At 39.8% G+C, this 23094-nt stretch overlaps 3 protein-coding genes across 5 annotated transcripts; 1 reads left to right on the forward strand and 2 right to left on the reverse strand.

The window, feature by feature from the left end:
* Window positions 1–265: 265 nt before the first annotated feature.
* Window positions 266–3184, reverse strand: nsa2 (NSA2 ribosome biogenesis homolog (S. cerevisiae)). Its single transcript, XM_028025213.1, has 6 exons — window positions 3008–3184; window positions 2147–2334; window positions 1925–2075; window positions 1648–1827; window positions 878–1070; window positions 266–698 (listed from the first exon to the last, which is right to left on the reverse strand). Exons 1-6 carry the CDS (start codon window positions 3008–3010, stop codon window positions 631–633), a joined length of 783 nt encoding a protein of 260 aa, XP_027881014.1. The 5' UTR covers window positions 3011–3184; the 3' UTR covers window positions 266–630.
* A 1150-nt stretch (window positions 3185–4334) lies between these two features.
* On the forward strand, window positions 4335–11325 carry gfm2 (GTP dependent ribosome recycling factor mitochondrial 2). 2 transcript variants are annotated; one of them, XM_028025568.1, is made up of 20 exons: window positions 4335–4592; window positions 4666–4750; window positions 5510–5582; window positions 5676–5773; window positions 5853–5978; window positions 6056–6144; window positions 6235–6323; window positions 6418–6478; window positions 6634–6819; window positions 6907–6987; window positions 7081–7229; window positions 8423–8566; window positions 8644–8743; window positions 8818–9010; window positions 9587–9663; window positions 9749–9887; window positions 9954–10127; window positions 10551–10666; window positions 10749–10931; window positions 11013–11325. In XM_028025568.1, the coding sequence occupies exons 1-20, from the start codon at window positions 4551–4553 to the stop codon at window positions 11139–11141; spliced, it is 2334 nt and encodes a 777-aa protein (XP_027881369.1). In that variant the 5' UTR covers window positions 4335–4550; the 3' UTR covers window positions 11142–11325. The 2 variants fall into 2 exon arrangements, with proteins under 2 accessions (XP_027881369.1, XP_027881370.1); XM_028025569.1 differs by having other exon boundaries at window positions 4336–4592; window positions 5537–5582; window positions 8426–8566.
* Window positions 11326–11332: 7 nt separating this feature from the next.
* hexb (hexosaminidase B (beta polypeptide)) lies at window positions 11333–19568 on the reverse strand. Of its 2 annotated transcripts, none has more exons than XM_028025570.1 (14): window positions 19250–19568; window positions 18969–19120; window positions 16891–16956; window positions 16529–16575; window positions 16315–16425; window positions 16129–16230; window positions 15909–16041; window positions 15644–15824; window positions 15482–15568; window positions 15322–15394; window positions 13360–13540; window positions 12277–12367; window positions 11753–11857; window positions 11333–11640 (listed from the first exon to the last, which is right to left on the reverse strand). In XM_028025570.1, the coding sequence occupies exons 1-14, from the start codon at window positions 19504–19506 to the stop codon at window positions 11577–11579; spliced, it is 1650 nt and encodes a 549-aa protein (XP_027881371.1). In that variant the 5' UTR covers window positions 19507–19568; the 3' UTR covers window positions 11333–11576. The 2 variants fall into 2 exon arrangements, with proteins under 2 accessions (XP_027881371.1, XP_027881372.1); XM_028025571.1 differs by lacking the exon at window positions 13360–13540 and adding an exon at window positions 14392–14566 and having other exon boundaries at window positions 19250–19565.
* Window positions 19569–23094: the final 3526 nt, after the last annotated feature.

Genomic DNA, 23094 nt, shown 5'->3' on the forward strand with positions numbered 1-23094 from the left:
TGTGGAAGTGAAGACAATACAGACGTAAATGACTGGGATTTAAACTAAAACAATCAGGACCAGCTCTTTCCAAATATTATAATTGTCGCTTTAGGTTCATAATCAGCTTCAGAATTGTCATCTGTGGAGAAAAAAAAGTGCTAAACTAGATTGATGTTTTGCACCCAACAGTTTGTAGCACCACAGAAGTTAACATACAAAAGCCCAGAATTTAGAAAGGCAACTTCTGTTTAATTTTTCGAGATATTTTTCAAACACACCATCATCACAATATTTTTGTTTATTTTTGTTTAATATGGCTTTAAGTGTGGAACCAGCCTTTTCTCAGACATCATATGAGCTGACATGAAAGACATGAACAGCTTCGAGTTCTAAATCAGATTTTGATATATTGTGAGGTTATTATTCTATTGTTATAAAGTCTACAAGGAAGATACAAAAGTCAGGGAAATATCTGATGGCATTTCAAGTTTATTTATATCAAACGATTTCCTTTCAGAGTGTCCTTTTTGCTGCAGTAGACATAGCCAATCACAGCTCCAGCCACCTTCCCAATAGTTTGGTGAATGTAGGTCCACTGTTAATCAATGCTCTTGGTGTAAACAGGAGTTATCGGGCAGGTAGAGAGTCTTATACCAGAAGAACTGCATTAATACATCCATCGTTCTCTGGGTTATTTGTCACCTGGGCGTATTTACCTGAGAAAGAAAAAAATCAAACATTTCAACGTGAAGATCTTCACTTGGTAAGACGTATTCAAAAGATGAGGAATTTCTACTTTTGTTAGATATATGCAAATAGAAAAGAGACAACAGAAACAAAATTATACTTTAGTTAAATTAGTTCTTAGAAAAATCCTTATTGAAGAAGAACTCACCCCAGATAACCTTTCCTCCTTGTGTAACCAGGCCCAGCTCACTGACATTAACCTCTATCACCGTTCCCTTGGTGATGACCCCCAGAGTGGTGTAGAGTGGTGACGAAGGGTTCTTCTTCACTCCCAGGATGGGAAGGCAGAACGTTGCTTTCAGTTCTGGGTGTGTGACGTGAGCCTTCTTAAAACGCAGACCCTAGAGAGAATGATATGTGGGTGACCGAGCTCCTTGGTAGTGATACAGATATTAATCTTTACCATTACCGATACTGGAAAAGAATTTTAGATCGGTTATTGGTCACCATGTGACCGATCCATAATTCAGTCTAATTCTATGCTTTTTGCTCTGTTTGCTTCATTACTTATTTTACATTATATTTAGAATTCCTAATTGCACTTTCTGAACCATTTGAAAGGATGTTTGTTGCCGTTTGTTTTTGTCAGCTTCAGTTTCTTTATTATTTATTTCACACTGACTGTTGCAATGACCAAACAAATGAAAGTTGTGCTGTTTTTACATGTTTGACCAAGCTTGTCAAGCTATTGGTGCATTTACGTGCACTGTACTGGTGCAGAGATAAATTTGTACATCAGTATATTTATGTCTGAGTTTAGAAAAATAAATCTTTTAAGCTTTTTATCTATGTCAAATCGGTACCGGCCGATACTAAACCTCATAGATCTATATCTGTATCGGAAGTGCAAAAAGTGGATCGGTGCATCGGTACCAAGGAGTAGAAAACATTTTACCTCGACCTGTACTGTTGTCTTACCATAGGTCTGATGAAGCGTTCGTACTTTGGAGGTTTCCTTGTGAAGCCGTCTCCAACAAAGCAGACTTTAGTGACCATCCTCTTCCAGGCTTTCTTTTGTCTCTTTCCTGTTCGGATGACTTTAAGAACTTCTGTCTCTCCTTGAGCGCGAACCTTTGGCAGGGGCACCTCCCACTTGCCCTACAAGCATAATTATGTTAATATTATACAAATGTTTACAATTACAAAGAAGTAAATCAAAGAAAGATGTATGTGCACATCATAAAACATTACTTACGGCTTTCTCTTTCCTCTTCTGTTTGATCATGTTGGAGAGGACCTTTGCACGAGACTGTCCCTCTCTGTCCAACAGGTAGGCCGGGACGGCTCCTTCAGGGGTCTTGTCATCGTCCTTCTGCTTGGTCTTCCTCTGTTCGTGCATTTTGATGCTGAAAACAATGAAAGAAAATGTTACATGGGTGAAAACAAAACAAGACAGGATATCTTCCTTTCTACTCACGTCTTCTTCATCTGGATCTTCTCTGCATGTCTCTGTTTGTGGTATAGCTTGGCCTTCAAACCAATCATCTTCCTGGCCTTGTGGGACCGCTCGTGGGCTTCTCGGCTCTCCTTCTTCCGCTTCCTCTCATGGTGGTCCAGGCGGTAGCCATGCCGCTTGCGGTGCAACTCGATGTGCTCGTTCTGAGGCTGAGAAACGAGACGGACACACGCGTTCAAACACTGCTGTTGAGACCGTACGGAAATCAACTTTTACAGATTTAGTTAGAAACCTTTGTAAATTAAATTGTGGCTGAAAGATCACAGGTGCTTAATCCTTTTGAGTTCAATGTAAAAAGCTCTGTTTAGAGTTTATATCAGACATTTCTACAGTTGTTGCCCTTTCAATATGTCACCTTTAAAAACAGACACTTTGAGAAATAATTAAGAAAATAAGGTTGGAAGGTTTCAAGAAAAAACAAAAACACATTAATATTGATTTAAGGCATTGAGACCGAGAACAAAATCAAAAGCTAAAATCATTTTCCAAGTTCAATTTTCTTTACTTGTGCAAAAAATATTTAATCACACTCAACATTTGTTCAGGATTTTTCATTAACCTTTCATGACTGGTTGCCTAAGCAAAAATTGCGTCGCCCTCCTTTCCTGTGTAAAATATACCCTAGATATTGTGATGACATCACAGACCTGATAATAACACAATGAGGTGAATTTTGAGACAAACAGTTGAAATCCAGCTTCGCTCACAGTAGCGCCTCGCTGCCACATGCTGACGGAAGCTAAAGCTAGCTCCAGAAAAGCTAGAGCGTTAAATTGTCTCATACTGGCGAATAAACAGCATTTAGACGACTGGGTTTCTTACCATGTTGTTCTTCGGAAGTTGCTTGTTTCAATAAAGACGTTGCTGGTAGTTACGCCTGGTGAAGGCACGGTGTTTTTTGGTGTTTTTGCTTCAGGCTGGGGCTCTTCTGATGTTGTTTTTCCCGGAGCCGATACGTAGAGGAAGTGCGTCACCACGCTTCTTCTTCTTCTTCTTCTTGGTTTTTATTGGCGGTTGGCAACAAACTTACAGTAGCATTACCGCCACTTACCAGTATGGAGTGTGGTTCGAGATGGTTTATAAACTTTCACTTTCTACCTTTTCCCTCCATTAACTCCTGATTAAACATACCCCTACACATACACACCTGCTTATATTATCCAACTTGCTTATAGCTTTATATACCCCTCTTTCATATTCTTTACACATTCACACCCAACTTGCTCTACTCATATCCTATGAAATAGCTTTGTTTTTTTTAAGATACCGAATAATTATTTGAATATGTCTACTCCCGAGATCTCTCCTCAAAAATTCTATTAAATTAAACCTTTCTTTAATACCTACACACTCTCTCAGCATGCATCTTCTCTCTTCTTCATACATACAACACTCTAAAATAACATGCTCTATTGTTTCAGACTTCTCACAATAATCACACTTTCCAGTTTTATGCTTTTGTATTTTAAAAAGTGAATAATTAAGCCCTGTATGACCGAACCTTAACCTTGTTATTATTCTTTCCTCCTTCCTATTCCTTCTTCCTATTCTTTCCTTTCCTACAGCCACCTGAATTTTATAGAACCACCTTCCTGTTAACCCTTTATCCCACCTTCTCTGCCATATTTTCATCATCTCTTCTTTGACTTTACTTTTCCCTTCCGATTAACTCATCCTAACTGTAAAACTAATAGGATTATGTATTGCCTTCTTTGCCGTTATATCAGCCTTCTCGTTTCCTACTATCCCTTTATGTGCTGGAACCCACACAAATGTAACTACTAATCCCAAATGTTGTATTCTAAATAGATTATGATATATTTCTAATAAGATGTCCATCCTACTGTCCGTATTATTATATTTTATGCTTAGCAAAGCTGAGCTTGAATCGGAGCAAATTATTGCTCGTCACCACGCTGAAACAACATATCCGTTTTTAATTTTTTTTAATTTTTTTGAATCGGCTTTGTTGTCAAATACTGTAATACGTACCCGTTGAAAAAAAAAAGCTTTAATTTATTATTCTTGTAAAATGTGCTCAAAAGATTTAAATTTACTTAACTGTAAAAAAAAAATAAATAAATAAAATAAATAAAAAGAGTGAATTTTCTTCTAAACGCGGAACCAAATGACGTAGCCTGAGGGATCCAGAGGATGTATTTTGGTGTCGTGCCTTAAACGAGCTCTATGAGTAACAAAAATGACTCTGGTCTCAAGGGTACTTTAATACACTTCCTTTTCTGTATTATTCAAATAAATTATTTCTATTTCTTCTGTAACGAATGAGGTGACAGCTCTTCGTCCAGTCTCATTGTCTTTAAAGCTCCGACAGAAAGGCAGTAAGGAGCTTTTATAACGACCAGAGATGTCTGTCGGAGCCTTACAGACGCTCAAGGGGATCATATGGGTAAGAAATATCATATTTATTTTACATATATGCTGCTATTAACTGATCCGATTGATAACGGTGTCGTTCACAGGGACGATGCTTATTGAGAGCTGGATCACAGAGCTGCAAATGCAGACTGAGCTGGGATTTAAGAAGACATTATGTCGCTCTACCAGGTGTGATAACTAAATACTAATATTTTCATCACTACTAAAGGGCACTGTGGATGCATTCTTTTAAGCTTAAACAGGATTACTATAGCAGAATATATTGCTACATTCCTTAAGTAAAAAAAAAAAAAAAAGACTATTTGGGAGTTATTTTGTAGCTTCATTGTTTAAAATGTTTTAAAATTTGTGTTGGACTTTTAAGGATTTACAGGAATATCCTTCTCCGTGCAGCATGGAATTATATTCATTTTGTCACTTTGCCACTTCAAATCAGGATCCATATCTACTACTGCTACTCTTTCGTCAAGGCCATATTTGTTGAGTACACAATGAATAATTGTCCTGTTAACAGATTTTATCTCCTAAGCTGTGGATCTCTGCTTCTCTGAAAATGCTTTTTGAGATTCATTAAACAATCATTTATTTAACTAGATTTTATTCGAGGGTATTAAAGTAAAGTAGGTGAACACATTTGCACACTAGACTTTTGAGATGCCTTTTCTGGTCGAATATTTTTTTTCACAAAACAAAGCCCAACTAAATACGTTGACATCGTGTGTCTGTAATGTTATAAAATGAGAAGTTCAGGAGTTGAAAATACATTTGCAAGGCATTCAAGGAATTTATGCAAATACCTCATTTTTTTTAAGACATTTTACAATTTTTTTTTCTTCCAGTAAGTGATGATGTACACAATAAGCAATTAACCTCCAGTTATTTTGGTGCATTTATGACAAAATAATTCATTTTGTTTCAAATACTCAGCATTTACCTTCTTGCTAACTGTCACAGATGATATCAAATCTCTGCGGGCTGTGCTCAACCCCGACATTTCCAAGTAAGGCGTTTTTATTCAGCAGGCTATTTTTATTGGCCATTTGCTACACGTTCTACTAGAAGATCGGTGTTAAGGTGTGCTGTGTTTCTGAAGGATCCGAAACATCGGCATCATGGCTCACATCGACGCTGGAAAGACGACCACAACAGAGAGGATGCTGTACTACTCTGGCTATACGAGGGCATTAGGAGGTGCGTGTCAGACACAGACAGCGGCGTGTGGACGTCTGTTTTCCATGGTTTGAACTGTTGCCGCTTTTGTGTCTGTCAGACGTGGATGACGGGGACACGGTCACGGATTTCATGGCTCAAGAGAGGGAACGTGGCATCACCATCCAGTCGGCAGCAGTCACGTTTGATTGGAAAAGCCATCGCATAAACCTCATAGATACCCCAGGTAAATAAATAAAAACTTTTTAAAGCTAAAATATTAAAATGAAAGTGTAAAGGAGCGTAGAGTTTGTGTGTTTGCAGGACATGTTGACTTCACTCTGGAGGTGGAACGGGCGCTTCGTGTTCTTGATGGGGCTGTTGCCGTGTTTGACTCGTCTGCTGGCGTCGAGGTTGGCAAAGCAGATACTTTTACAATTATTTTTAAAATCAATTTTCCCCATGTAGTTAGCAACTTCTGCCGCCTTTGAAAACCCTAACAGGCCCAGACTCTGACCGTGTGGAGGCAAGCAGAGAAGCACCATATACCCTGTGTTTGTTTCCTGAATAAGATGGACAAACCTACAGCAGAGTAAGTGACGTAGACATCTTGTCTTCTGCAAACTGTGAGTTTATTTTAGATGATATTAAAAATGGAGCTATATTTTATTTTATTTTTTTTACAGCCTAAATTTCTCAATGGAGAGCATAAGACTGAAACTGAAAGCCAGTCCAGTCCTTCTGCAGGTACATCTGTACATCAACATTCTCTCTAAATTGTTCATTTTTACTGAATAAATCCCTTTTATTTCCAATTCTTGTCTTCAGCTGCAACATAAACATCTCTGTAAATAAATATGAGGTTTTTTTTGTGAGCTTCTCCCAAATCCATCCCTGTCTAGATACCACTTGGCAGCGGTAAGAACTTCACAGGGGTGGTGGACTTGTTGACCAATCAGAAGCTCATATGGAACCTGACGTCGACACAAGACGATGGACGAACATTTGAAGCCAAACCTCTCGGCCAATCCGAAGATCCAGAACTCCTGGAAGCAGCCGGTGAGGCCAGGGCGGCACTCATTGAGCAGGTACACATCCTGAAATTTGCAGCAACAACTAACTTTTAGAAAAGAACGGGGTTTGATGAGCTTAATTTTATCTTGTCTGAATCCCAGGTGGCTGATCTGGACGATGAATTTGCTGAGCTGCTGCTAACGGATTTTAGCGACAATTTTGAGGCCGTTCCCGCAAAAAAAGCAAGTCTTCCATTGCGCTGACCTAAAATAGGACTTTGTGTTCAGATGTAATAATACTTTACAAACTTACCTGTGTTAAATCTGATATTCCAGCTACAGGAAGCTGTGCGGCGCGTGACCCTGGCCCGGAAAGGCGTCCCGGTGCTGTGTGGGAGCTCTCTGAAAAACAAAGGCGTTCAGCCTCTTTTAGACGCCATCACTGCTTACCTGCCTGCTCCTAATGAACGGCACCATGACCTGGTGTGAGTGACCGCTGAAACCTTTTTTTCAGTAATTTTATCTATTAAACAGATGTCAAATTATATGTAGAATCTTATTTTTGTCATGTCCCCTTTGGAAAAGATATGGAAAATGCTAAGGGGAGGAAATATTTGATTGGAAAAGTGTTATACTGAAAATCTAACATTTTGTTTTAGTTTATTTATTGAAAGTCATGAAGAAATATCACGGTAAGAGTAGTTCCTCTCCAAAATACAAAAAAGAACAAGAAAACATCCAATTAAGTGTGGCAGATAGTATTCTGAATGTCTCTGTGGTGGACTACAAGAAAATAATTAGCTTCTTTGCAAAAAGCTAAAACAGCCACAGCTAGCAGGCATCTGATGGTGTAAGAAGAAATCTTTCTCTTTTTTTTGCATCCATTTCCTTTATTGCCAATTACAAAAAATAGCTGTTGTTATAGAATATAGATATTGTGGAGGACATTAAAAAATGATTTGGGTGCCAATAGAGAGTCATTAAAGAGAAAAATGTTTTCACAATAACACAGCTAGCGTATATATTTGCTTATTTTTCATAAATATCAAATTTGGTAGCTGTTAAAATATAAATCAATGCATGAAATGTACAAAAAGGTAATATTTTGATGCCTGAACTTAACTTTAATTTGTTTGTGTTGTGAAAAATGAATGATCAAAGTGTTATTACCTCCAGCTAAAACCAAGTAGAGGTTTGGTTTTAGCTCGCTATTTGGCTATTAGCCTGAAGCTAACATGCACTGCTGTCGATAAAACACACAAATTACAACTTTCATGTATAAATATTTCATTCTATTGTATTTTTCATATATCAGTACGATTCCTTTAGGAACATACATTTTAAATTTATTTCTAAGTAAAATGTTAAGCATATTTTAAGGGTAATTTTTCATATTTTTGAATAATTTTTTGTTGTATCAATGTAAATATTTATCAGATCTGAATAAACTTTCTACTATGCATCATCGTTAATAATTTAATTATATAAAAAATTCTTAAGTGATATTGTGCACATATTTTTTTGGAGTGGCTCTGATGGTTTTATCTTAAAGAATTGATTTACTTTATTTACTTAATCTAAAAGTGGGTTCTGAATTATTAATTTGTTATGGAAATTGCAGACTTTCAAATAACACAATATTGTTTTTAATGAAAATTATTTGTCTGTGTTCGACCAGCAGACGGTGGTACAAAGACGACCTGTGCGCCTTGGCCTTTAAGGTTCTCCACGACAAGCAGCGCGGTCCGCTGGTGTTCCTCAGGATCTACTCTGGAACGCTGAAAGCACAGACGGCCGTCCACAGCATAAACCGGAACAGCACGTATGTCGTTTCCAACCCAGCAGCCGCGGCGTCGCTTATTCTTACGATGCGGAGTGATAGAAGTGTTCCGCTTGCAGGGAGAGGATGAGCCGACTGCTGGTGCCGTTCGCTGACCAGCACGTCGAAATCCCCTCCATGAGTGCGGGGAACATCGCCCTGACCGTAGGACTGAAGCAGGTGACCCGTTTATCCCCCACGCCTTTTTACGAATATTAAGAGTTTGCTCATGTTTTTCTGCGCTTTCACGTCAGACGGTCACGGGAGACACCATCGTTTCCTCCAAGGCGTCCGCGGCCGCCGCTGCTCGTCGAGCGCAGAGCGACGGCGGGACGGCGACAAAGCGTGGAGACCATGCCGACATCGGCATCGTCCTGTCTGGAGTGGAAGTCCCTGATCCCGTCTTCTTCTGCACCATAGAACCCCCCACCATGGCCAAGCAGGCAGGTCGGTGCTAGAGGCAACAATCACGCGATTACTTTTCTTTTTTTCCTGAATTATTGAAATATTATCACAAATTACCTCTATCTTGCCCACGCAACAATACATTTTTAAAATAGCGTATTATTTTAATGAAAATTAAACATGACATGTTTACAAAGCATTAGTCTGATATTAATATTTGCTATTATTTAGCTTTTTGGGACAAAATTACTTTCTATTTTCTTGGTCTATAAAATGTTTTTAGTTTGTTCCCAGCAACAATTTTCTTTTAAAGCCTCTGCTGTTTTCAGCCAGTCAGTCAGTGAAAAGTCGCTGGATGTTTGTGGCCCCGACCTACTTTGACATAAAACTAAAACAAACCAAAAAGGCTAATAAAAGAAAACTGATTTGTGTTGCAACAAAAACTCTCATCCCAAAGTTTCTTTTTTTCCACGTCACAATTCTTGCACCACTTTGCGTTTGAAATCCCACCAAAAAACTTAAATATGTATTCCTGTAAAGTGACAAAATTTTAGTACAGTGTTTATCTTCACTCCTGAAAATGTTCCAGTCATTCGAACTTTCTTTCTTCACTAAAAGATCTGGAGAATGCACTCAACTGCCTGCAGAGAGAAGACCCCAGCCTGAAAGTCAGAGTTGACCCCGATTCTGGTCAGGTAATAGCATTTTTGGGATCAGCTAGAGCTTCGTCCGGAGCACAGCGCGTTAACTTTAAATGTCCCGTTTTCCTTCGGTGCTAAGACCATCCTGTGCGGGATGGGAGAGCTGCACATCGACATCGTCCACGACCGAATCAGACGAGAATACGGCATCGAGACTCACCTCGGGCCGCTGCAGGTGGCATACAGAGAAACTATCCTTCAGGAAGCCTCCACTGCAGGTACGCCACTGTAACGTTCATTTCTGGAAGGCTGAAAATATCATCTAATGAATCCGCCTTTGTTAGACACACTGGACCGAACCATAGGGGACAGAAGGCATTTTGCGTCGGTCAAGCTGACGGTCAGACCGGTGGACTTCGCCTCGTGTGAAGTAGCATTTACAGAAGAACTACAAGTGCAGATCCAGCCAGAAATAAAAGAGGCTGTGGAAAACGGAGTGCACAGCTCATACCTACAAGGTAAAAGAAGCTTTAAAAATTATTTGTTATTCCTAAACATGAAACATCACAACACCAAGGCAAAGGTTAGTATTAAAAATTTTCAACAAAATGAGAAAAATCATAAAATTCAGGATGTCAGTTTGCACTCGCTGGATGAGGTAGCTTTTTGTTAAAGGTCTGGAAACTGAAACCTATCTTCTTTTTTTTTTACCCCCATTCATTTTCTTTTATTCACTCAATAATAAATATGAATGGTTCACGTAACAACTAAAAAAATATGAATGAAAAAGGAGCAGAAAAAAATGATAAATTTATATCACATGAAAAGAAACGTTTAAAGACTATTATAGACGTATTTCAAATACACAAAAACAAAACCAGCATATTCAAAGCGATTCACCATCAGGGTGTTCAAATGGGATTTTTTTTTTTCCCCCCCAGGCCCGCTGCTGGGTTACCCCGTCTGGGGCGTCTCCTCTCTGATCCACAGCATTTCCGTGGAACCAGGGACGTCTCCAGCCATGGTGTCGGCCTGCGTGTCCCGTTGCATGCTGAAGGTAGACCTAGAATGTTTGTTCACGTTAAAAAGCGCAGAACGTTAGACGGCATCGCCTTAACGGTGTGGCTTCGGGAACCCAGGCCCTGAGGCTGGCAGGGGGACAGGTCCTGGAGCCCGTCATGTCCCTGGAGGTCACCGTCGGGGAGGAGCACCTCAGCTCGGTGCTGGGGGACCTGGCCCAAAGACGGGGGACCGTCAGAGAGATCCAGAGTCGCCATGACAACAAGGTGCTGCTGGCAACTGTGCCCCTGGCTGAAATGATGGTGAGATTCGGCATGACTTAAATGAGTATCCCTCTACTCTCTGAAAGTCATTTAATGATTTAATCTTCTAACACGTTAAAGGGCTATTCCACGGTCCTGCGAACTGTGACCTCTGGGAACGCCACTTTCTCAATGGAGCTGGACGCCTACGAAGCCATGAACCCCCATGACCAGAGCACACTTCTTAAAAGAATGTCCGGTCTGATGTGATCACACATTTTTACAGTTTTCTCCACATGGAAAAAACAACAACAAAAAAAAGCCATTTATTATGGTAAATATTGAGATTACATTGAAAGAGGACAATGTCATACTCCTATTACGCTGCTAAATGAATCCGTGGCCGCTGTATTTCTGTATAGTTCTTGCTAATAAAAACCAAAACAAAAACACAGAAGCAATTACAATTTCAAGATTTATTGAAATCTTTAGAAACATTCGCACCAACAAAAACAAAAGCATATAGAAAAAAAATCATTCATATCGACATAGAACATAGGATTTGAGAGTCGCATTCAATTCGTACAGTGACAGCTCTGAAGAAGAAGCTCCTCAGTTGATTCCCCAGTACTACAAACCAAGCATAAAGGTTCATTGTCAGTGCATGTGCTTCCCTTTTTGGTTCCCAGACCAGCCCGTCAGCGCTCAGATGCCTTTATATTCATGCAGGCAGAAGCTGGGAGACAGCGGCTCAGCTGGTATCCCACGCCTTACAGAAAAGAGGAAAAAAAAAAAAATTCCTCATATCTCTTGTAACCTTACTATCCTTAACGGACAGTAATAATATCCTTTACGTACTTTAACGGTTTCTCGATACTTACTCTACCAGGCGACAGCGGTGAAGAGAAAGTCTGCTGTAGGCGTCGCCGGTGTCTGTGACCTCTTTAGCGCTCCACAGCCGCTCTGCTACAGCACTGGCTCGAGGCCTAAGAAAATATAAAATAGCATTCTGATATTACTTGTGCTTACAGTGCTTGGGAAAAATAAAAAGTGCCCATCCCTAATTAACACCTCTTGAACGTTTTCACACCATGTCATAGTACAACCAGAATCCTTCCTGTTTGGCAGACAGGATTTTGATACAGACCAACAATAACATGGTTCACAATTGTTAAGAAGGAAAAATCTGAAAAATGTGATATACATTACATATTAAGTCTCAGTTCAACCAAGTGCCTACATATCCAGTACAATTTAAAAACCATGTATGTTTTTCAATTATGCACTACTTTGTGTTGATCCCTTAACACAACAAAAATACACTAAAGAAGTTTGTGCCTATAAACATGACAAAAAGTGAAAAACAAAAACATCTTTAAAATAAGCCAAGACAGACGTATTTTACCAGAGTCTCGGCGTCAGATTCGTAGCGTCCACGTACTCTCCCCACAGACAGGCCTCTCCACCAATCACAAGCTTCTTTTGTTCTTCAGTTCCTGTTTTTTTTTTTAAAAGCATATTTTCAGTAAATTCAGCTTCCTTTTCATAAAGCACAAGCACAATTTCCTGCTCTTTATTCAACAGGCTTACAAAAGTTTGCACAGGAGTGACAACACTGGGACATGTCAGTTTTAGTTTAAGGATTTTGCTTCATTTTAGCCAAACGCCAGCTTAATAGTAAAGCAGGGCAAGTGTAGTAGTGCTGATCATAATCAACGCATTCCCCGTGTTTCATACAGACTAGTGACACAAATCCATGCAAATGTATTCTATCTAAATATTGTCAAACATTCCTGGTTCTTGTGTTTTGGCTCCTATTGAAAGAAATCTGAGCCAGAATTTTCTCGCCAACTGTTGAAACTCAAAGTCTTCAATCTAGTTTTTCTCAAAATGTTTGTACATGACACAGTTTAAATTGTTAACACTTAGATTTTTTAAGTACTATTTTAACCCTTGAAAAGGTAACATCTCAGTGCGAGAAAACATTTCTCTCTCCGAGGAATTTTCATTTTTACTAATCAAACTGACAGTTTGTTAAGCAATGAGCTGTGCTCCATTTACCTTTGCCCAGCTCTCTTAGGAGCGGTTGATTCATAAATGTTTCTGTAAACAAGCCTGATCCATTAACCTTTGCATGCTGAGTCACGTTCAAGTCAGCGAAGAGTCTCGAAACTGGAAAAACCTTTTGACTTTTAGACGTTTGCAGCAATAAAACTTCTTATGTTACGTGACTGTTGAAGCACATGACTTGGTTACAGACTAGCCTGTGGTGTTTAGTAAATAAAGTCCCTGGGGCGTTAGCCAATCGCTGCTTTTCTAACTTCCTGCAGATGCTAGCTGTGTGGCAATGCTAGAGCTAGCTTCTAAGTGCAGGAACAAGACAGTTGCAACCAGGTGAGGCGTAACTAGACAAAATGGGAAGGTTTTCAAGCAACGAGTAGATAAATAAAAAAATAAATATATATATTTATATCACGTGGACACCAACCCTGAAAATCTTGCGGATCGGCTTTGTAAAAGCCCGGCCAGTCCTGGCCGTAGGCGATACGGTTCAGGTACCAGGGAGCGGACAGCAGGGTCTTGTACCCTGCCAACGTAATTCTTGCCATCTCAGACTGGTATGCCTCCTGGGTTCCTTTCCAAATGTGGATTAGTGTGTCTGGTTTCAGCTACAGAGCACACACACACCCACACACCCACACACACAGAGAGGGAGACAGATTGAAATAATAAACCACAAGTAGAAAGTGTGCATTTCCTAAATGCAAGTGTGAATGCTCAATGCTTTTGGTGAAAATGGCAAAAGCGTTTGAAGCCGACCTGAGACATGAACTGTGAAACACAACCACATTTTATATTGTAGTCCTCAATTCTGCCACAAGTCGTAGCCGTTTCCCCCATTTCTATGGGGTGAAAAATTCATAAAAGGCTGAATATTATAAAAAGTATGAAGGTTATGAATACCAAAAGATACAGCCGGCATTAGGAGAGCAAGACGAATAGTATAAAAGTTGAATGGTGAAAATAGCACAAAGTATGCAGGAGAAGAAGCACGGCAAAAAAAAAAGAGCAACCAGAATATTAAAAATAATAATAAAGGGAAACAGGAACTCCTGCCTACAGCATTCACACTAATAACAGACACAATAAGTTTTTACATCTCCTCATAGTGGTCCCTCCGAAACATCCCAGAATCTAGAAAGGTTCTGAGCACCTTTTGTCGTCTGATAGATGTTATCTGGTTTGATCTGATCATTGTGAAACCAAAGATTGAAGTTGACCAGTCGAGTGAAATACGCAAATAAAGAAGCAAACCCACCAACCACACTGCCCTATGTTGACACACTGACTTTTGTTGTCACAACTGTGCAGTTTCTGTAAATTTAAGCCTGTTGAACAAAAACGAGCTGAGTAGTGATCCCCCACCCTCAATCATGAGATGATTGGGAAAAAAACAGAAAAGAAATAATCACAATCTTTATCTTCATCATCATTATTTTTATTAACTACTAAAACTGACCGTTGAAATTGAGCGGCTCAACATTGTAGTACTTCAGCCAGTCCTGTCCCACGCTAATATAATCTAAGTACCATGGGGCAGAGAGGATGGTGGTGTATCCCGCTGCTGTCACTTTGCTCATCTCTGAGTTAGTCCCACTGCCGATCCACACGTGCACTACCGTGTTGGGCTTCAGCTGCAATTGTTACAAGTCAAACTCATGTCTTTAACTCGCATACAGAAAACATAGCTTATAAAGAAAGAAGGTAACCAGTTGGAGCGGAAAAAAATAAAGAAATTGAAGATTTCCAGGTGATTGTTGGTTTTTTTTACTTACTGTAAAAAAAAATATTGCCAGTAGAGACTCTTGTTTTATCTGAGTCCAACTGCTTTTGAGCAGCTACATAGAAATTTGAATCAATACCCAAATATTTCCAGAATTAACTGTAGCTGAGCTTAGTACAGAAGTTACTAAGAAGCCACGTTTTGTCCAGCTTCCCAAAATGACAGAAAAACAGCAATAAGTTATTTTTTGTTTTTTGTACAAGATACCAAATCATCAAATCTGTCTTAAATTGACACAAACTGCTTAAGCTGTAAAAAATAAATTATAAAAATGCTCCCATTTACATCTGCAGCAGAAAAATGCTAGTACTAGCACTCTGTTTTGATAGGACTTGTTGATACTGCAGCACAAAATTTCGACACGGCTCCAGGTGATTGTAAGAATGTTGCTATTGGCGGACCAAACCAACACCTGGGATTGGGTGGGACAACATTAAACGGCAACAACTTAGAAGCATCTGCAGAGTCCATATCAATAAACCTTTTCTAAATTATTCAATAAAACCAGAGTTAAAAACAACAGCTTGCGGTTTAACAATCATTTTACACTATTTTAAGTAACACATTTTGCATTCACTTTACAAAAATAAGGAAAATAGAGGATACCTTAACTCCATTGTCAAAGACCTCCTGCCAGATGATGTAGCCTTTATTGGTAGCAGCGACAATGTCCAGAAGTCTATTACATGAAAAAAAAGAATCAATCAATCAATAACAAGAAATAAATGAATATTTTTTTAAAAAGAAACTAAAATAAGATGCACACTTTTGGATGTAGAAGGACTCCAGTTTCCTATAGTCCTTTCCAAAGCCTTGCTGCTCCATGAACTTCTGAATGTCTGGATTGGACTGCCTGTAAAGATAATAAATAAGTAAATAACAGCCGCTAACATCTCTGTGGTCTATTAGACGGATCAGGGCTCCTCACCAGCACGCGAAGGACACCTCATCACCTCCCAGGTGAACGTAAGCATCAGGGAAAACTTCACTGATCTCTTTGAAGAACTGCGTCATGAAGTCGTAGGTGGAGTTGAGGATGGGGTTCACCGGTCCAAAGGTGCCAGAGGGCTTCGAGCCGGAGTAGCAAGGCGTGAGCAGGTCAGTTTGACCTGAGAAGCAAACGCATGGAGGCGGACATCAGGAGAATGCAGAAGCTGAAACTAAATGTGGACGGCAACAACTAGAGAACTCACCTTTACCCCAAGACTGCGTGTGTCCTGGGGTGTCGAACTCGGAGACGACCCTTATGCCTCTGAGGCGGGCGAACTCAATCACCATTTTCACATCTGCAGGCGTGTACACGTGGGTGTACGGGTGGTAAGCGCCCTGTCAACATTGTGATGGGATACATTTATGTCAACACAGGGACATGAAACATTTGGGTCAGCGCAGATAATAAGTTTGTTCTAGAACCTTTTGGCTCAAGTTTGGGAACGTCCGGCTCAAGTAGGGAAAAGACGGATCATCGACGATGTGCCAGTGGAAGACGTTGAATTTATTCATCGCCATGATTTCCTGCAGGGTGAAGTAAAGTGGAATACATCTTTAAAAAGTTAAGATAAATTAACTACTTGGTACATAAGCAGGTGGTTTATGTACCAGATTTGTCAGGATGACTTTAATTGGAAGGAAATGCCGCGACGTGTCCAGTAAGACGCCACGGTGAGCAAACCTTGGGAAGTCACTGATAACCGTCGAATTGATGGTTTTCTGGAAAAAAGTTGCAGAAACAACATGAACCGCAGCTTAAACACTTGTGTTGGGAAACGATTCACTAACAAGGAGCGAGACACAATTCATCCGTCTCACTTACAGTTCCATACTCGTCCTCAAAGATCAACTGGCTGAAAGTCTCCAGACCTCAAAAAGGAGAAGAAGACATCAAATACATATTTCCAAGCAAGTTCAACCCCATCTGGAAAACCCCTTTTGTTTGGCTGTGAATACTTTTGCAAAGCACTGAGAATTGCTTTAAACGAAACAGAGAGAAAAGAATCAGAGTCCGGTCAAAGTTCATTTAAAAATGTCACATACGTCTTATGTCACGAGAGATAAGATCTAAATTTAATTTTGTTATGTCCTGCGACCTCACAATAGAGAGAGAGAGAAAAAAAGTAATGTACTTGTCATTTGATGATGATTTAAAACCAGGCACATGGGTAAATAAACTCCTACCATGCAGGGCTCCCCAGACCTTTGGTGCTTTCAGGACAGCGAACGGCTGATCCACGGTCAGCTCATCTGCAGAAACAAACAGTCGTAGTATGACCTGATAAAGCTTTCCAGGAGGTTAAATCAGGACTGTAAGCCATGAAGCGTTTGGTCTGGGTTAATTCTTTAATTTGCTTTCCAGGTAATCTTTACTTCCTCCTTCCCATCATGAGTAGGATTGCTGTTCTTGGAAAAGGATGCATGCAACCTATTCACCAAGTAAAGCACTTTTTTTTGTCCAGCTCTTTACAAATTCATCGTTAATCAAATATTAGATCAAATGGAGCCAAATCGCTCACTGAAAAATGTCACCATGGCGACTGTTTAACGTTTCTTCAGATAAGATTATCCAAGTGTGTCATGCTGACTATTAACTTGTGACCCGTTTCCCTGATGGTAGTCTTCCCCACGCTTCATTAGTCAAGTTTTGTCGCTACAATGGGGTCAGCTCCACGAAAATATTTTCATGATCCCACATTACTAGAAAGCAGCAGAGATCAAGTCAATAATAATGATTTTTTAACATTTTTTACTTTTTAATCCAGAAGCACAATATCAGGGCGAAAAACAAAAATTTCAAGAAACCATTTAATTAAAGTATTCAATGCGATGTTTTATGTGTCCTTTCCTAATAACTTTTTTCTAAACCGATAAATGCAACTGAAAGATTTTTTAAGCTGATGAGTTTTTAGGAAGTTTTTTTTATTTATTTAGCAATCCCATACTTCCCATTTCCAGTGTGTAGATACAATGTGCAAACTTCATTTAGCCACTCTTCAAAATGGGAAAGACAAGAGAACATGTCATTCTGGTAACGGTGAGCTTGTTTAAGACAGAGGCCAATTTCAAGGTACAGCTATGAACATTTTCAGAACTACCACGCCTTGATATAACCCATTTTTCCACAGCTTAAACACAATTTGATTTGTGTCACTCAAGACTAGGATGATCTGTCTTAAAAAAAAACAACATAAATTTAGGGAGATAAAAACAAAACAAAAATCTACAACGATTGCTGTTTGAAGTCTGCAGCAGAGAATGGCATCTTGGGGTTACTTCTGGTTAGTCTCCAATGATGATTACCATCCACATACCAACCAGAAGCTTGGGAGGCATGCCAGTAATTTTTATTCTGAACTTTTCATGTTGTGAAACGATAGACACTTTTTTTGTTGTTTTTGAATGTACAACGCACCAGGAAGGCTGGGGGTAAAAACCAAAACTCAGTGATATTCTTGAAAATGGGGCTTTCAGCAGGATAATGATCCATCACATGCAGCCAAACCAATGCCAGGAGATATTTCACCTTCGTCCAAAGTCGTTTCGGTCCTACAGGAGCTAAATCTTTTAGAAAAGCTGAAATGTGAGCTGAAGATATATTGACAGTTTATCAATGACAGATCATTTTGTAAATTATTATTACTATTCATGGCATATTCCCCCTTCCACTGAATACAGGTACAGTGGAAGGGGGAAAATGGAAAATGTACATTTTTTTGTCTAAAATTACGATATGATCACAAAGGTGAAATTTGTCTTCCAAGGTTGTTTTTTTTTAAATTCATGTAGTTATTTAAAAAAAAGAAAACGATAAAAATGATCTTCAACACCAGTATCAGTAAGTTTTAAATCTTCTGTAACCCTTTTAAAATTGTAATAATAATAATGCCATTATGTTGTTGACATGCAAAAATATGAATGTTATTTTGATTACCGTAATTCAACCAAGTGAGCTTTTGCTATTCACACATTATATAGAAAATATGTAAACAAAACCAATGATAAATGAAACAGTAAAAGGCGGAACGCTTTGCTTTATCAGCTGTACCCTGCAGAAAATAAGTCATTAATAAAATACATGTTCAAACTTTAATTGCGCACATGGATTTATTGTAGAGAGGCAATATTGGGCTTTTCTTCCGCTCATAAAAACTTAAGTTCTCCAAAATAGATATGCAAAGTAGATAACATCTATAAAATGGCATTTTTACATGAAGTGCTGCTGACCAAAAAAAAATGTTATCAATGAGGAAGAGACTCACATGCCTCATCAGAAGACACGCTGGGGTAGCCGTCACACTCCGAGTCAGGTGATGTGATCCACACCTGCAGCTCCAACAGGTCCGTGGGACCTGCTCTCGCGCTTCTATTCCCCTTCTGCTTTTTAGCGCCCCCAAATATGTATTCATAATACCTGTACAGAGAGAGATACAGAAGATAGAAGTCAAAACAGGTCCGTGAATGCATCACGAACACAACTCGGGAAACTGAAAGAGAAAGAAGTCCCCTGTTCCCCCCCCCCAAAAAGAAAACCTCTCCAGACCTCCTGTAGGCCAGCTGAAGGAGGCCGCAGCTCGGACCGGCTCCAGACTCTTTGGCATCAGTGATACTGAAGCTGGAGGAGCTCAGCTTGAAGGAAACATCCGAAATTTGCACCTTCTGCGGCAGAGGCCACAGAGAGCCGTATTTGGAGGACTGGAAGACGAGCTCGGGCTCCTCCTGGTCGACGTCGTTGTCCTGATGCCCCCGGCAGGAACCGAGAGCCAGCAAGACGAACGTAAACCCCAGTAGGCTGAACATGTTTGTCTGCGGCGCTGTAAAGTCACAAGACCTGGACAACGACGAGAATGACAAGAGATTTGTATGGGAAGCGGGAGGGCGGGATTTCACACACGGAAGTAACAATTTAAAGGGACCGTGTGTAGATACATCGCCCTTCACTTTTTTTTTTTCTTTTTTAAATTTGGCTTCTCTAATAAAAAATGATTTAAAACTTAAATGCTTCTACTTTATTCTCGTAATTTAATTACTCCTAGTCTTGCCCTAATACTCCGTCGCACCAGTACTTTGTCCTAGTTAAAGTTTTTTTTTTTTTTATCAACACAGTGTAACCGAATAAGATGCTCAACAACATTCTTCATTTTATCGGAGTTTTAAGGGTGCTTTTTCTCGTTGGAGTTCCCATAACGACTTTAGTCTGGAAATTGCGACTTTATTCTTGTACTTTATTCCGTCGTAAAATACAGTACCACTTAAAATAATATTTTACTGTACTTGCGCAGTATTAGGGTGACGAAATTTAAACCCAGAACTGAAGTTCCCAGACATTTTGGAAGAGAAGCAGGCCCAAAGCATCACAGGTACTCCACCATGCTTAACAGTGAATATGAGCTGCTTTTCCATAAACACGTTCTTTGTTTCACACCCTTTTAGTTTCGTCTGACTAAAACCCACAATTCTAGTTAAGCAAACTATCCATATTTTCATGACAACATACAAAAAAAAAAAAAAAGCTTCTTTCTGGAATCACTCCCACACAATTAACAAGAGAGTATTTAAATTTTCTATGGTGACCCTGTCAAGAAAATCCGAGCTCATCCCACTTCCCCATGCTGGAGATTTTAGTTTAACAGTAATAATAAATAAAGTTATCTTTAAAATTAATCACTCAAGTGACATCAGGGCCCAACAGTAGACTTAAGTGTCAATAAAGTTAGTTTAACAGTAATAATAAATAAAGTTATCTTTAAAATGAATCACTCAAGTGACATCAAGGCCCAACAGTAGACTTAAGTGTCAATAAAGTTAGTTTAACAGTAATAATAAATAAAGTTATCTTTAAAATGAATCACTCAAGTGACATCAAGGCCCAACAGTAGACTTAAGTGTCAATAAAATAAATCTAGTTGTGTGTGTTGTTTTTGTCTCATGCAAACTTTGCTTTAATTCTACTTTTTTCTATCTAATCATAAGAAATCATAGTCAGTCAGAGAGAGTCATTAAACAGGAAAAGCAGGTTTTCTGGAAAAAGAGGAAGTTTCCAGCCTGCAGATTTATAAAAATAGCTGAGACTATTTTAAAGCATGAAAGTTTTAAAGAATGAAATCTAAACATTATTAGTAATTGGATAAGATTCAAAGTAAAATACTTATATGAATATTGGTTTACTTGTAATAATACACTTATATTTGTGGGAACTACAAGAAAAACAAGTAACTGTAACTTTAGTAGTAAATAATTAGAATCATGTATTATTCTTGGTTTCTTTTCAGAAAAACATCTGTAATAACTCACATTAAGATTATAATAAGAATAATTAATAAGTTATGGTTATAAAATCATAAATGAATGATAGATCAGAGAAGCTGAAGAAAATAAATGTGATATAAGTTATGGTTATAAAATTATAAATGAATGCTAAATCAGAGAAGCTAAAGAAAATAAATGTGATATAAATGTGATTTTGACATTAAACTTGAAATGGTGTAAAAAGGTGTAACTGCAATTAAACATCACTGATATGTTGGAGGTAGAGAGTAGGTGAAAGGTTGTGCAGGCAAGGGACATAGGAGGTTGAGCAACCCTGAGACATTGGCACAGACATCAGGAAATGTCTGTAAGACAGTGATGGATATGAGATCATCTGTCTAAGCAGACAGCAGGCGCACCAGGGGGGTGGATAAACCCTATAAAAGGTGGGTGCAAAAGAGGAACCTTTTGTTGGATCCTCCGGGCAGCTTCGAGCCAAGATCGAGATGGACAAAGAACTCTGCAGCTGAAGAAGAGCCGGGGCCACGGAGCCGGAGACTGTCCTGCACATGGAGACCAACCCGTCTGGCCCACAATCTGTGGCTTCGAATCGCACTTCTCTCATCGGCTGGGTTCAGACCCCAAAGACAAAGATGAAGACAAAGACAAGGAAGAAGAACTGGTGCCTTTTTTCCTGCCAGCACCAAGTCCTGTGTGACCTCAGCATCCATGCGGAGAAGAAGCTCATCGGACCTGCGGAGATCCTGGCCTTCGCCGATCAACATCTTCCTCCTGCTGCCACACCTTCTTCATCATCAAGCCAGGTCTGGGGTTCGAAACACCAAACTCCGTCCGTCTCGCTCTAAGGTTCCTTCTTTAGTACTCAGTATCAGCAGTAGGGAAAGATAGACTAGATGATTGATTTTACTTATTTGATTATTTCTGCTACTGAATTAAGCTGTACTGACCCTTGCAAAAATGCCTTACTAATAAAATATTTAGCATAAAGAAAATCTAAAGATGTTGTGGACATTCAGTTAATGAGTCACCTTAAAGTTCTTTGATGGTTGTAAAATAGCTGTGATGTTTGATTCTGGAGAGGAAGAGGTGGAAAATGTTTTTAGGTTGCTGGTAGCCCATATTTAAAACCTCATCCTTGGGACTCGACCGAGTCACTAAAACCTACCTGGTTCAATAACAAATGCAAGTTGCAAAATAGAGAACGAGCGACCGTTAACAGGTGTGCTCTGTGAAACTAGTTGGCTGTAGGCTGCTCAGTCTGGCTAATTCACAGGGGGAAGAAGGGTGGGACACCTGGATGTAGGCCGTCAGATAACCAGGCGAATCGTTTCTCGAAACCAGCTTAAACAGAGTTTACTTCAGTTCTGGACAGGGTAAATCCCAGCAGATTTAGGAAACTCAACGTACCCGTTAGACGGAGAGCTGGTAGCACATCTCCCCTCTCAGAAGAGGAAGTACGAGAGTGAGAGAGTAGAGACAGAAAGGAGGGGGGGGGTGTTGCGCAACAACAAGTGGCGCCCAACGTGGGGCCCAGTCCAACGGAGTAGGAGGGCCCTATGGCCAAGTTAGTAAAAACAGATGTGAGGATCTGAATAGCTCACTTGGCTTGTTAACTCTTAAGGAATAGAGTTAATGGTGACTGATAAGGCCGTCAGTCACAACCCTTGCAGTAACTGTATAGCATACAGGTGAGGGAAAGCTTCTACTGAGGATAAATGACCGGATCCAGACAGTGAAGCTAGTAGCCAACATAGTCTAGACCCATCCCTGCTCGAAGGCTAAAGAGAGGCTTTGGGGGATAGACAACTCGAACCGACAGAGAGACGGAGTGATGGATGATCACTTCGAGGAGGAAAATCTGGGGAAGAAACCGGAGGAAGCCGGCCGTCCAGATCGTTTGGAAAATGAGGAGACCTCAACAGAACTGCATCAGCTTTCTGCACAGCTACTGTGACTCAGACCTGAAGCAAGTGGGGAAGTTGGTTCCAAGAATGAGGAACTGAAACATCAACCCGAGACAAAGGAAAGTTGGCTCAGTCTTGCTGGAGAGAAAAGTATCATCAGCCGACGATGGATGAGGAAGCACACCGCGTCCTCCACTGCAGCCATCGAGAAGAC

This window comes from Xiphophorus couchianus, chromosome 8, assembly GCF_001444195.1.
Source record: "Xiphophorus couchianus chromosome 8, X_couchianus-1.0, whole genome shotgun sequence".
Lineage (NCBI taxonomy): Eukaryota > Metazoa > Chordata > Actinopteri > Cyprinodontiformes > Poeciliidae > Xiphophorus > Xiphophorus couchianus.

Excerpts from the sequence above, each read along its gene's own strand:
- gfm2 (XM_028025568.1), top strand. The coding sequence starts at position 4,551 with ATGTCTGTCGGAGCCTTACAGACGCTCAAGGGGATCATATGG. Across the intron at positions 9,888-9,953 it reads TCAGGAAGCCTCCACTGCAG|ACACACTGGACCGAACCATA; the intron begins GTACGCCACTGT and ends CGCCTTTGTTAG. Across the intron at positions 10,667-10,748 it reads TGTCCCGTTGCATGCTGAAG|GCCCTGAGGCTGGCAGGGGG; the intron begins GTAGACCTAGAA and ends TCGGGAACCCAG.
- hexb (XM_028025570.1), bottom strand. The coding sequence starts at position 19,506 with ATGTTCAGCCTACTGGGGTTTACGTTCGTCTTGCTGGCTCTCGGTTCC. Across the intron at positions 19,121-19,249 it reads CTTCAGCTGGCCTACAGGAG|GTATTATGAATACATATTTG; the intron begins GTCTGGAGAGGT and ends CTCTCTGTACAG. Across the intron at positions 16,042-16,128 it reads TCCCAAACTTGAGCCAAAAG|GGCGCTTACCACCCGTACAC; the intron begins GTTCTAGAACAA and ends CAATGTTGACAG.
- nsa2 (XM_028025213.1), bottom strand. Across the intron at positions 2,076-2,146 it reads AAGATCCAGATGAAGAAGAC|CATCAAAATGCACGAACAGA; the intron begins GTGAGTAGAAAG and ends CATTGTTTTCAG. Across the intron at positions 1,828-1,924 it reads AGAAGAGGAAAGAGAAAGCC|GGCAAGTGGGAGGTGCCCCT; the intron begins GTAAGTAATGTT and ends TTATGCTTGTAG.